The sequence below is a fragment of the Salarias fasciatus genome, chromosome 19, assembly GCF_902148845.1.
Source record: "Salarias fasciatus chromosome 19, fSalaFa1.1, whole genome shotgun sequence".
In the NCBI taxonomy this organism is placed as follows: domain Eukaryota; kingdom Metazoa; phylum Chordata; class Actinopteri; order Blenniiformes; family Blenniidae; genus Salarias; species Salarias fasciatus.
In genome coordinates, this window is record NC_043763.1 from 9,913,662 (window position 1) to 9,927,452 (window position 13,791).

At 42.1% G+C, this 13,791-nt stretch overlaps 1 protein-coding gene across 1 annotated transcript in view; it reads left to right on the plus strand.

Annotated features, from left to right (window-relative positions):
- Positions 1–4,013: 4,013 nt before the first annotated feature.
- The window catches only part of spred1 (sprouty related EVH1 domain containing 1), a 31,971-nt gene continuing 22,193 nt past the window's right edge, over positions 4,014–13,791 (plus strand). Inside the window, exon 1 of the mRNA XM_030116156.1 lies at positions 4,014–4,932. Coding sequence (XP_029972016.1) covers positions 4,901–4,932 — 32 coding nt within the window. The 5' untranslated portion in view covers positions 4,014–4,900. The remainder of the gene's footprint in view (positions 4,933–13,791) is intronic.

A 13,791-nucleotide genomic window follows, 5' to 3' on the forward strand; every position in this document is an offset into this window, starting at 1 on the left:
TCTAAAAGATAGACTGTGTTACTTATTCCACCAAATCACTTATCTTATTGCCAGATTCTAAATATTTCTAAGAACACTTTGATCTAAAGGAAGAAGTTGGGTTCATTCATGTTTATTGTGAGCCTTGAGGAGGTCAGTAGATATGGCTAATGGGAATGCGTTACACAAGATCCCAGTGTAAGTCCATCATGCAGCTATGCAGACCATTCAAATACTTTCTGGAGTATCCCTAGATTAGGAATATATGTTGGGGTTTTTTTCTGTAAAGACACAGCTATAGATTTTTTTACTGAAAAACGCTCTATATGTCAGCCAACTTTCCTCAATACAGCTGGATTATATATGTACAAATAAATCTATCAGCTAGCACCTCGAAGGCAAAATCGTGATTTAGTAATGTGTCATAACAGGGTTGTTTAAGGGATCGTCTATATCGTTTCTATCGGTTTGTTCTCGGTGTTGTCGGCAAGCTGATAACTTTGTATTCAGCACTTTCACCTTTGTGATGATAAAAGAAAATTAACATGCTATCACACGCAAACACTTTCTTCATATGAATACAAAATGAACGAGAAACAGTCTCACTTTTTAGTCTTTGCTTGTGAATTTATATACACACACACACACGCCTCAGACGCACACGTTTTTCTGCACACACCAGACTTCTTCTCCCGTCTCCCATGCCATTCCTTCTCATCCCCATGAGAATGGTAAATAGTCATCTGTAACTTCCCCTCCAACATATTCATTAATTCCCTCTATCCTGTGGGGCTGGATGATGATTACAGGGAAGCCAACTCAAGCCGCCCAAATAAACACCCCTCAGGCACTAACAAAGGCCTGTCCACCTCACCCTAAACACAGCTTCCCCAGCTAGATCAGGTTTCAATCAAGCCCACGCACAACATACAAACAATAGGAAGTAACAGAGTCTTGAGCAAGAAAAAGGCCAACTGTAGCTGAAATCAGTTTAGCTTCTCATTCTCGTTGCTGAGACGTTGCAGGGTGACCTAAATTTGCTCGAGTGTTAACTGTAATCAAGGATAGTTTTGAAGAACAATCTATTGCAGAATGACAAACTCAGAGAAGGTTTCCAAGTTATGCGAGACTCTTTTACCTGCTGGAAACTCGTTCATGAAACCCTACAGGTAAAATTGTTCATATCTTTAAACTTCCACACGTGTTTCTCTCTGGGACTTTGCATCCCATATGACCTCTGATGTGAACCGACATCCTTGTGCACGGTCACAAGACCGTCCCTTTAAGCTTGACACACTTTACTCATCTAGTTATCTGCATCCATCTATCCTGAAAGAGATCTTTTTTTTTTATTAAAAATCCCCTCATACAGCTTAACTATAATCAGAAACTTGTAAACTGCTTTCCAGGCAAACTTCAGCAACTTAATGATTGTTTGCTTTCTTTTTTTACACCGCTCATGCATGAGAGTGACAAACAGAAAGAGACGGAGCAAGTTCACAGTGAATCAAACATGCCTGAGGGCCCTCACACTTCCTTCCCCTCCAGCCACTACACCTTTTTTACTCACCAACCTACAATTAGCTTGCCTAAAAGTTGCAGGCTTCCGAGGCCAGGCCCACACTAATCATAGGTATGCATTGTTGTGTTCAGCTGCCAGGCCTTTAAAAATCAGCACCTCTTGTTTAAGCCACACCTCTTGGCCAGACTGTCGTTGTCTGATGCATCTGGTAGATAAACCGCAGAGGATCCTTTCTTGAAACTCTACAGGGCTTTTTTTCATATTTAAAAGAAGAGGAAACAGCACTTTACCACCATGAAAGCTCCAATCTGCTCATCTAAAAACATGCTTGTCTAAACGTAGTTAAACATACCGAAGAGAAAAAAAGGGCAGATGAGTATTGGAGTACACAATTTAATGTTCTCTCAGTTAAATCCCTAAAGTACTATGTCCAAAATAAGTATTTCAGCAAATATGAATGCATTTATATACTTAATAAGTCTCTCTTTTGTCACCAAACATGATTGTTTTCAACATCTTGTTATGTCCAGAAGTTATATTATTTCAATAAGTCACCAATTTAGCTTAATACATCACTACAAACCTATACAGGTTCTCACAAATTAGTTAGTGGATCACAAACACACATGTCAATAACTTTTTTTGGATTTAATTGCATTTCCTCCATTCAGAACCCCAGACAGAAATCAGTTTTTTCAAATCAAAGTAGAACTAAACTAAATCACAATGAAATGTTTCTGCTGAATTCATGCTACTGCATAATGTAGTGACAAGAAATAAAAAATCACAACAGAGAAAATTGCAAAGATGATCTGCAAGTCACTTCAGCCATTTTCCTGAAAGTGAAGAGAAGCTTCTGAATGAGGCCGGGCTAAATGCATCTTTTATTCTGCTGTTTCTCTGTTGGCAATACAGGACTGTTAGCTTGTTTACTGCCTTAAAGAGAATCCTAATGACTCTGATTGCACTCAGTGTGTTAGGTCAGGGGATGACTCTGCTAGCTAAACATCCTGTTGCCTTGTTTAAGTGTACTCTGCATTGTGTTGCGTTCACTGTGTGAAAAACACAGGAAATGCACCGGGGTCATCCATATTTGTGAGATGAGAAAGAAGGCTGACTTCTTGAACTCTGAATACTCTGAAGGATAAAGGCATGCGAGTGGGAAAATTCATGGCCATTGATTCTTTTTTCACCCCTCCTTGCTCTTTTCAAAACCAGGGGTGCTTCTTTTAGTTTTGTAATACTACAAGTACAAGGAATGTAGATTGCTTCAGTAAGTAATTTCTCATAACAATATCTGGCTTTGAATTTGTTTTTAAAACCATAAACCATTCACATTTGCTCACAGACAGTTAAAACAATAACAGCATCACCTCAGACAGAAAATTTTATTCATAAATGAAAAGGCAATCTACAATATGTGTCAAGGCTGCATGTGTGAGGGCTATGCATGCATGAGCTGTCTATATGCAGTGACACACAGGGATGTTTTATATGGCTGCAACATAAGGCTGTGGCACAAGCTGTATGAAAGCCAGAGAAATACAAAGAAACTTCTCACACAACATGCTGTCACTATGACAACCAGGCAGAATCATTTAGCCTGATCTCTTGCCTTTCCACACAGCACAGAAATCCAATAGCATTTAAGTCTTACGCAACCAGGCCACCGATTCACTCTGCGAGGCTTTTTAACACATTTGCAAATAAGATCCACAGAGGCATAGGCTACTTTTTTTTTCTCCTGGTAACTTTTGAGGGTGTATTTTTGAGGGGGGCTGCAGCTGGTAAGAGTTTGGGTTGATGCAAGGTGGATTAGGGTTAAATCAATATGATGCTTGTATCTACTGATATTATCAGCTCAAATAAACTACAGATAGCAAACAAAAAAACAAAAAAAAAAAAACCATTTTTTCCACATCCTTGCAGGATAATTTTATCCTCTTTTTAATTAACAATACTTGCATTAATGAATCAGCACCAGTCTGCTGTCCCTATATGGCCCCTGGGATAATTACTAATATTTCAAAAAAAAAAAAAAAATCTTCTTTTTCAGTTTCTCGCTTTACACGCAGGCATGCATTCATGTCTGTATAACTTGATTGAAATAAATACTGTGAGATAGAAATGCTGGCCTTGCTTTAAGCACACAAATACCAAGAAAAGGGGTCTGATGTAATTCCACGTGCTGCAGCAGTCTCTCGCCTGTGTGCATCTACAGCACCAACTGCACAATTTCTGCATCTGGCGCTCAGTGAAGTGACTCGGGGGCGGTCGATCGCGATAAAAGTGCTTAATGAAAGAAAGCGGCAGAAATTGTTAATCGGCCGGAGTCTTGTGTGTGTGTCAGCCCAAGTCCTTCCTCCAGATTATTTTCTACTTTGCGTGCTATCACACAGACGCTTCCCTCTTGTATCAATGCGTGATTGAAGGGAAACTTCTTTTTGGAAGTGCGGGGGGACTACTTTAGGTCAACTTTGGAACAAAACGCCACTAAATTCACCACGCAAGCTCGGACGGGGTTATATCCGAGCGCAATATTAGTTACTTCTTAACCAGGCGTTGTAAATTCAGTGCAGGGTGCGCTTATTAAAGCGCGAGAGCGTTATGTTTTTACTACGTCGCGGAAGGATCTAATTTTCTCATGCGAGGGTCGACACATCCGCCCAGTTTTCCGACGTTTCATTCCCCCCGAGTTGAAAATGGAGTTCGATTAAAGCAGATGTCCACCAACTTCTCAAGGAAATCTCAAGCCTGCTTGTCGTTTTTAAAAGACACCTGCGTGTACCAGCGTTCATACCGCAAACAGCCGAGCCCCTCTTTTTTGGCTTTGGATGCCTTTACTGCAAATTACTCGGACACGTTGACGGAGCAACGCTGCACGGCGCTTTTTCAAGTGTTGTCCTGGACCTGAAGTTGGCGAATGGATGCTCGACAGCCAGCCATAAATAACCTGCCAAGCGTTACAGTCTGCAGCGCTTTCTTCATTTTTTAAAAGGATCTACACACGTTCTCCGCGAGCCATTGGGGGGATTTGTCGTTTTTCTTTTTTTCTTTTTCTTTTTTTTTGTCGAAGAGGATGATGCCGATGATGGCTCATTTGTTGTGGTCGGATTTTACTTCCAGGGAGGATAAAATGAATCAACGGTTGTCATTCCTCCTCGCGATTTAATGTTAGTCCCCGGCCAGCAGAGCTAACGCCGAGCTAGCTTCACTTGGTTCCCACAGGGACGCTTTGGTCAGGCATGCCCGTGTCCACAACGTTCACCTACAATCCGAAATAAGGGGGTATTTTCTGTATGCGAGGGGAGGAAAAATGGTGATATATGTGGTATTTTGTCCCGCCGTCACTGCGTCGTCGATGCTATTGCTAGGATTTGGATCCCCGTGAGGAAAAAAATGAGTGAAGATTCAACAAATCCAAACAACGAGTGAGTGCTGTTTACGTTTTTTTATTAATCATGTATTTTTCACCCTTTACATAAACATTGTCGCACAGTTGCACGTCTTTAGATATCAACACACACACACACCAACATAATATCCAGGGACATTTCTAACCATGTTCCATCATTTTATCAACGATAAACTAGACAAGGTGTTTTATATATGGCTAAATCCATGAGATGACATTATGAGATTATGTAGAAGCTATTTCAGAAAGCCATCGCGAAGGAATCATGATTCTTCCTCTTTTTGCCTCTGTGAGCAGCTAACAAGCTCATCCTGTGGAAATATATTTACGTGACTTATATGTGATATACTCACTAACCCTGTAATGAATGATATCTATAAAACAGTTTATGAGGGATCAGTCGGAGTCACGTGTAGCGAGGTTAAATATAATTTCTTATATCTATTTGTTCAGTACATCACGATCTGATAGTAATATATTGACAAACCCGATCTCTGTGTAACTGCCGTCCGCCATGATTTTCACAACATAATCACCGATTAAAAATCGTGCAGATCGTGTTTGTATCTCAGTCCAGCCTTTATTTACTGAGAGCCCGTCGTCCTTATTGCGGCAATGTCGGCATTGAAAGGCTGAAGATGCCATTTTTTTCTCAATCACACTCATTTACATATCACAATCCCCATTCATAAAAACGCTTAAAAACGGCGTCACATTCACGCCCAGATCCACCGCGACCCGTGGGGATGAAGTGTGATCCGTGCGTGTCATGTTTTCATCCACGTCGCGCCCATTTCGGGTGGCGTTTCGGTATTGTTTTAATGGGCTGATCCCTTGTGTGCGCTTGTTGACAGTCAGTGAGAAATATCTGCTTCGGGAGGTGCTGCGGTCACATGATCCCCTCCATTCATAAAGTACCTGCCTGCCCATTCACAGCACTGTACTCCGTTTCGCATTGCACCGACGATCACACAATGATCACATTTTCTTTTATTCAAAGCACATTACAACACGAGCACTAATCTATTGAGCCTTTATTTTTCACGAGTGTGTTGTTTAACCGACATTTCTTCGCCGACTGAGAGGATTTTCTTTGATAATGTATTTGTCACAGAGGAAGTCATATGCCCTTTTCAGCCATTTACAGTGTCATGGTATAATGTTGAAAACACCCGTGTTTCCCCCCCCATTCCCCCCATCCAGGCTTTTGTGAGGTTGATTGATTTGATGCATGGAGGTTTTGTCCTTGAACTACTCTTCTTTTTTTTATGTAACATATGTCATGGAGCCCTTTCCCCCCATCATATCAAGTTATATCATTATACCAATGCAACCACCCCACACCTAACAGATATTTGACTTTATGGGAATTCATCTGAGATTATTCTCGCCTTGATTTAGCTCAAATTATGAAATCAGTTGGCATGTGTGAGGCAGGAACGGTAAAAGCTCTGATTTGAGCTGCCGCCCGGATACATTTTCTCATCGTGTTAACCTGCAGAGGAAGAAATTGTGGTGAAATCAAAGCATTTCTCAGTCTGAGGTGGCTCCCTGCAGTAACCTCAGGGACTCCTCCAGGCCTCGAAACCATACTTTGGGACCTACTGCCACGGGCTGCGTATCATCCGTGTGGCGAGGCTACAGTGTATGCTGGGTATGTTCCACACTGCATGATGGCAGCAGCTAAGATGGCGAAGTGATCCAAACATTGTTGCTATGATTCCACCACCTTTCTGGCTGTTGTATGATTCATAGTAATGGGAGTGAACAGAATACTGAGCGTTTCCTGAGCTGTCTGTTTTGGATGGGAAAAACGCGTCTTCAGATTGCTGTTTTTCATTGCACTCATTTTTGTAGTATTTTATGATTTTGTTCCTGTTTTTAGGAAAATGTTACATTTTCACTTTTAGTGTTCCATCATAATACTGAGACATCTGCCTTTCATTGATAAAAAAAAAAAAAAAAAATTCCATGAGGTAATCCTATGTTAAAGACTGTATAAATATTGGTTATTTCAGCGTGTTCTAACATAACAAAGGAGAAAATAGCTTTGATCCTGTAATCGGCATAGAAGCCATTTAATTTGAAAACATTTCCAAAATTTGTGAAGACATAGCCCTGAAGTGGTTTAGTTTGAATGATAGGTGGTTCAACCAAGCTGGTGTACACACAGCACGCCCTCAGCTGAGAACATGTTGCTTGGCCTTGGTGCATCGATGTTCGCAAGGCTGAAATGACAAGAACGCACATGAAGCCTTGTGAGATTTTTGGTTTGCGTCTTGTCTGGGTTGTGCAGAGAGAGAGACTGATGCCTCACGTAAGGAGAATGTGAATTGTGCAGTTGGGGGTTTATGAAATCGTGTGATTTTGGATGCCAGGTTTATCCAACATATTTAGATCATTTCACAGCTTGGCCATATTTACTGCACTCTTTTTTATGTATGCTGTGTATTGGAATTGAGTAATCTGCCTTCATGTCAGCTAAAATAAAATGTTGCTTTAAAAGTTTTGTATTTAAACTCACACATTGCCACTATTAGACTGGACATTGCATCTTGTTCCTTGCAATTGAACTTTAAACATATGAATTTTGATTTTAGCCCCTGTAATCAGAGATCCTTGTATTCCATTGAACATGGATGTTTAATGGTCCCATTGTTTTAAATTCCTGCAGCAGTGTGGCATTGTCTGCTGCCAGTCAGGTGATCCTCGGTGATTTCTCTCTCTCTATGTCCTCTTCCTATCTTTGTGATTGATTTGGCAGTTGAGCGTTTTATCTGCCAATGTGGGTGTCGTGATCTTATCACCTGCAGGCTGTTTTGGACTCCCATTCCTGTTGCGGAGCTTCACCATACACATTCTTTCCAAACAACCCCCATCATGTCCTGAAACGACAAAGGAAGGCAGCTACTTCAGCTGTTAGGGCCGATGCTTTATGGCCTGGGTAATTGCCTATATCCTGTGGCCCTTATGTTAAGCTAAATAATTTCCTGGACCCTTTTTATAGATAGTATTATTTAGGGTTACAGCCAGTTGTTGGATATGACCTCCACAAACCTTTAGCTTTACTAGCTCGCCTGATCTAAGTTACAGATCATTTTACCTTCTGACAAAGTCTGCTGAGCTGACCATATCCTTGGTTTTGCTTCTGTATTATTTTGGGGAAGTGTTTAAGACTGCTGTGGTTTACAAAGGCAAATGGAATGCATTATTTGACACATATATACATCAGCATACTTGCAACAACTTTTTTTCTTCCTGATAGTTTATGTACATGCAATGAATGTTGCTGTTATTAAATAAATGTTAAAGGAACATCAAAAAAAGTATCTCTGTTTCACAGCTAACCTGTTTTTCCTTCAATGATGGCTGAATGTTATGTAGTCCTCAATGTGATTCAGTGTGTTTTTTTTTTTTTAATCATTTGTCTTTTAATAGAAGCTGTTATGCCGTTTATGTCGTTAATGACAACGATCCTCTGTTCGAGCGGAGAGTTTGAACTGTCTGAAACTGAGACAAGCCAGCAAACTGAACAAGCCTTGTATAGCTGAGGACTGTTCCATTCCCATGGCCACATTTGGGCCTGGATTCTGTGTATTTTAAACCTGAGCCACTTCCCTCTTATGATTTTCATTTCCTCTTCAAGTATTTTAGGAGCACGCACAAAGTGGTGTAAATGTCAGAAGTGTATTTGCAGCATTATTTCAAACTAATAAGATCTTTTTTTGCCCTGTGTGTGTGTGTGTGTGTGTGTAGTTTGGTGAGTCGCAGTAAACTTAAAGATTCCCGTGTCTGTGTCACAGTATCGACATAGCAGGGCTCGTCTTTATTTCTTTGTTAAGGAGGGTCTCTGATGTTCACAGACCATATCTTAATGCCTTTAAGAAGTGCTTTTAGCACTAAGTGTCTGAATTGTGGATATTGTTTTCAGTTGTGCTGCATGCGGGAGCATGAAGGCTGCGCCTTGTTGTGAGCTCTTTGCTGCAGCTGGGCTAAGATGGTTCTTTCCTGTGAGGCCACAGACATAAAAGGGCACAGATGTAAATCCTAAACCTTGTGTCTTTGATTGAGTTTCCGAGCGCTTTGAAAACAGGAAGGGGTTTCTGTGTGTGCGCACACACACACACACACACACACACACACACACACACACACACACACACACACACACACACACTCCAGAGTGTTTATTTCTCTGGAAACATTTGGCATGTGTATGTGCTGTTTTGGGAGAGATGGGCCAGATCCCAGATGATCGAATTTATGCAAATATAATGTAATGTTATCAAATATCTCCATGATTCTGAGTCATGGTTTCAAGTGGGTCGTAGCAACATGTATTTTTAACAGCTCGCTAATCTTTTTGATCATTTTCTCCTGTCTTGCAGCTATATTTAGAACTTAAAATAGAATTTTATTGGTTGGCAAAAGTGGCTCTGGATTTCTCAAACTCTGCAAGACAGGTTCAAAGACACTCGAGTTGGTTTTCATGATGGCCTAATAGGTTGGTTTATGACACTTCTGGAGATCATCCTGTTATGGTCGTCTCCACGGCTGGCCATGTTGTGATGAATTACAACTTGTCAGTGCAGTTTCACTCAGCGTCAATGGGCCATCGTGTTGGTTTGGTGGTTTATCTTTCCCTAGTTGCTCCTGAGATGTATTGATGGTTTCTCCCACAGCTTAGATGGCTGCCGTATCCCCGCAGCTTCCTGTTTCCCCCCCTTAGCTTCAGAGAAGCAATGACGAATAAACGCTGGGTCCCCGGGGACTACTCTTACATCAAAGCAGACCAGAGACGCCGCAGCATTCGAAATCTGTGGTTGTTCCATTTTTTTCCCTCTTTTTTTTTTTTTTTTTTTTTTTTCATATGGCAAGCAAAAGGTTTTAATTTTCCAAATGCTTGTGGTTCAAATTAAGATCATCTCAATATGTGGCTTTGATTGATGTATGAGAATAATTTTTTGGCATTTGATACGCATATGGGTTTCTGTTGATTTATGGTGACGCGGCGCAGCGGTACCTAGAACATTGCCGTTCGGGTTTCAAGCCCAAGCTGGTAATAGAGGGGTTGGTTTGAGGATCAGTGTTAGATATGCAGTCTAAGTGAGTAGTTCTGACATGTGTGCACCGAGTAGAACTATCTCTGATTTAGACTACAATCGAATTTGGCCCATAACTGCCATATGTGACAGATACCACCAAAAGTGGCTGTGATCAGCTAATTTGCTGTAATATTAGGTAGTATATCTATAAAAGGATGGTGGTACAATTGATGTCAAGATTCGCTGTGTGGTGCAGCAGAGTAGGCTTGTTCTGTTTCTTTCTTTCTTTTTTTTTTTTTCCTGAGTCAGTTGGTAGCTAAGCTGAATGTTCTTGTGAGGGAGATGACTCACCAGCAGCCCGAGGTGTTCAAAGGAGATAGGGCAAATTTCTCTTTCACTTCTTTTTCTATAGCCAGAGTATTAGTTTTCACTGCAGCTAATGTAAGCAGGCCTGTGATGCCGGTTTGGTGTTTCTTCAAGCCATGGTGTCCCATTATTATTTCACACACATCCCCCGTTAAAATTATTTGGCTCTGACCTTATGTTGTAATTTGCTCTGCATCCATGTTAGGCCATGTTGGTATTTGTTTTGGGGACGTCCGTGCCTTTGAGTTTGCCTCTGGTTATTTAGGAGATTTGAACCGTAGCTAATTGGCTAGCTAGTTTTGCGCCGTTCAGATTAGATGCACTGCTGGAATCGACGGCTGAGTCCCAGATCGCATGTTGCTTATTCCTTCAATGAGGCTCCATCACGGCGACCCGACTTGTGCCAATTTATCCTCTTACAACCGATTTACCTTTACCTAGATCTCTTTTGGTTGGTGGACATGCTACATGTTTTATTGAGGCCTTTGGGTCTCTTTCCACACAAAATAACAGGATTTGCAAACTTAAAATGTGATATTTCAGTCTGACTTTATCTGTGATAACAGCTGTGAAAGATAAACATATATTTCAGTGGAAAAAGTGTCTAAATCGCACTTGGATTTTCAGTGGCTTTTCACACTACCTTCCACTCACTTTGCTAAGATTGCTTTCCTTTCAGAGGATAATCTATAGAATCGGATTTGGATAAGTAGCTTGTGTTTATTTCCCTCAATGATATTTTAATGATTTTTGTAACTCTCTCAAAAGTCCTACTGGCCAAAGGGGTCTAGTGGACCTTGACCAAGCTTGACAGCCTTCCTCCGGTTTTAATACAGGGGAGAGATGGCTAGGAAAAGGGGGAGATGAAAAAAAAAGTGATGGTGGTGGGGGCTTTTCTCCCCTTTTTTGATGCTAATGAAAGGAGGAATGGTTTTCCAGCTTTTAGCTTGCAGAGTGTGTCTCCCCTGCAGCATGCTCCGCTGCCTGGACATTGTAGGAGGACAAAACTCCAGACCCGGGATCCAATAACGTGAAATTTCAGCAGAGAAGCGGCCATTGTGTAGAGAGAGGCAGCCGGGGAGGGGCTGGGTAGAAGGGGGAGACAGAGCTGAGGAAAGGGAGGGTGACTTGGCGAGCACCCAGGGCTCAGGCCACATCCTTTCTCTCTCTCCTCGCTCTCTTCTTCCTTCTTTCCTCCCTCTTCCTCCCCTCCTGCCTTTCTTTCAGTAGCCCCCCTCCCCACATCCCTGCTCTCTTCTCCACCACTCCCCTTTTGGGGTGGGAAACCCAAGGCCGAGACGGGAGCAAAGCATGATGGCATGCTGGAGCCCGGCGAGCCCTGGGCCGTAGCTCAGCGAGCCATGGGCCGGAGCAGCACACAAACGGCCACTTTGTCCACTTAGGAAATGGTTGTCCCAGGATCCCCCTTCTCCACCACACACTGGAGCAGCCGGCCTTGAGGCCCAACGCTGCCTGGCCTGCACGTGTTCTCCCATCATGCCTTCTCTTCTCTTTGAACCTTTAACCACAAATACATGGGGGCGATTGTGAAACTTAATGCAGATTTGTTACCATAAAAAAAATCTGTGGCCTCATTTGTGAAAGACCAAAGTGAAATCTACAAATGTGTCTTCTGTTGACACATCTGTAGATTCTAAGAGTTGTACAGACGTGTCAGTGGGAGTCAAATAAGTTGTTTTACTTGGGTATTTGCAAAATAATGCAGTAATCTGATTTAAATCTCAACATTTTCCTCCACTTTTATCATCAGCCACATAACTTATTTACAGACAATATCTGTCATTCAACAGATTTATATTGTTTTAAAATGAAGCTTTCTCTCCTGTCAAACTTGAAATTGTGTAAATTCTGTTAAGGAACATCTACTTAATATTTGTGGTGAAAAGAGGTTCTTCTGCTGATTATAGTGCTATCTTTTGACTGTCATCTTGGTCTACGCGCCAGACCCCCACCCCACGTTTACACTCCCACCCCTCCCTCTGTTCTTCTCTCCTGCTTTGGTCGGAAATGAAGTCAGTCATCCAGCAGAATAACTTGGAATAATTTGGATTTGGAGGGGGGAGCTCCTTTCTTTCTGCCGCCGCCTCCTCCCCTGCAGGCCCAGGCCAGCTGATCTGCTTCCGTTCCCAATTGTGTGTCCAGTCGACTGTGTGCTCCCAGCAAGGGGCGTGGAGGCCAGCCTTTGTCTCCGCCATCCCACGATGAAGTGTGTGCGTGCGCGCATGTGCGTGCGTGCAGGTTGCCTTGGAATATCTCTTTAGATTTTTGATGATAAGGAAAATGAATTGTTTTATTGTTGAGGAGGAAAGGATGGGAACTTTTATGCTTTTATTAAGATTTTCTCAAGGGCCTCTCTCACTTTTTGGTTGAGTTGAGGTTTTAGCGTTGAGGATGTGATGTAGGACGCTATCATCTGTTTTAGTTTTTGGAGCGGGGGGCATTTTCAGATTTGATGCAATAAAGATCGTATGCACGTCCACTTCCTCTCTGAGCCCGGCCCCCCTCCCTGTGAGTGTCACGGTTGCTGGCATGTGTGTGATGGTAGGTCTGAAGGGTCAGGCCCTGGTCATTGTGCCCTGGTCATGGCTGAGCGACACCACCGCCTGCCTTCTGTTCACCCCAGGGACCCCTGCCTGACTGACAGCCCCTTCTGCACCCATCACCCGCATCCTTTATTGGGGGCCATAGAGGGGTGTAACGGCAATAGTACTTTCCTCTTTTACTGCCAGCTATACTGCACAAAAATGCATTTTTTGGGGGGGACTGGTGTGACTTCTGTGGCACCGTTGGAAGATGTCATTAGAGTGGATGTTTTTCTGGATGGACAAAGGAGGAAGTTACTTTGGCATGTGTGTCAGTCCTCCTGTGGTTACTGTTTATAAGCTTGAGGCTTCATGTTAGCAGACGGGGGAAAGACTTTCATACTAATGTTTTTAGTGGAAATATTTCTCTGGTGTCCACCCTGCTGTTTCACCATGATCACCTTCATGTATCTGGTTTTTGGAAAGGAGGCGATGCTAGGATTGCTATTATCTTTTTAAATCCATATAAACATAGGTTTGATATGCACAGAAAAATACATGGTTCAAAAATGTATTTTTTTTTATGCACACAAAGTGGATTATATTGATTGGGATTTATTTGTGGATTATTTAAATATCTCTGGCATGGTCTGATCCACATGCGTTTTCTTCAACCTGGAATTCTCTGTAGCCAATCAGAAGTCTTTTCATATAATTACATGAGTTTAGTTGTGAGGATCATGGTTCTGATGTGGTCACGGGGCACTATAACCACAGTGTGTATCTGAAGCCATTGTGTGACAGCTCCAAGTAAACAAGCCAGAGAATGTTTGCCTGCAGTTTACTTCATTAAGTGGCATTGAAGTGTTCCATTTGTACATTTTAACACCGATTTAATTGAGGTATTTTTTTTAATGTTTT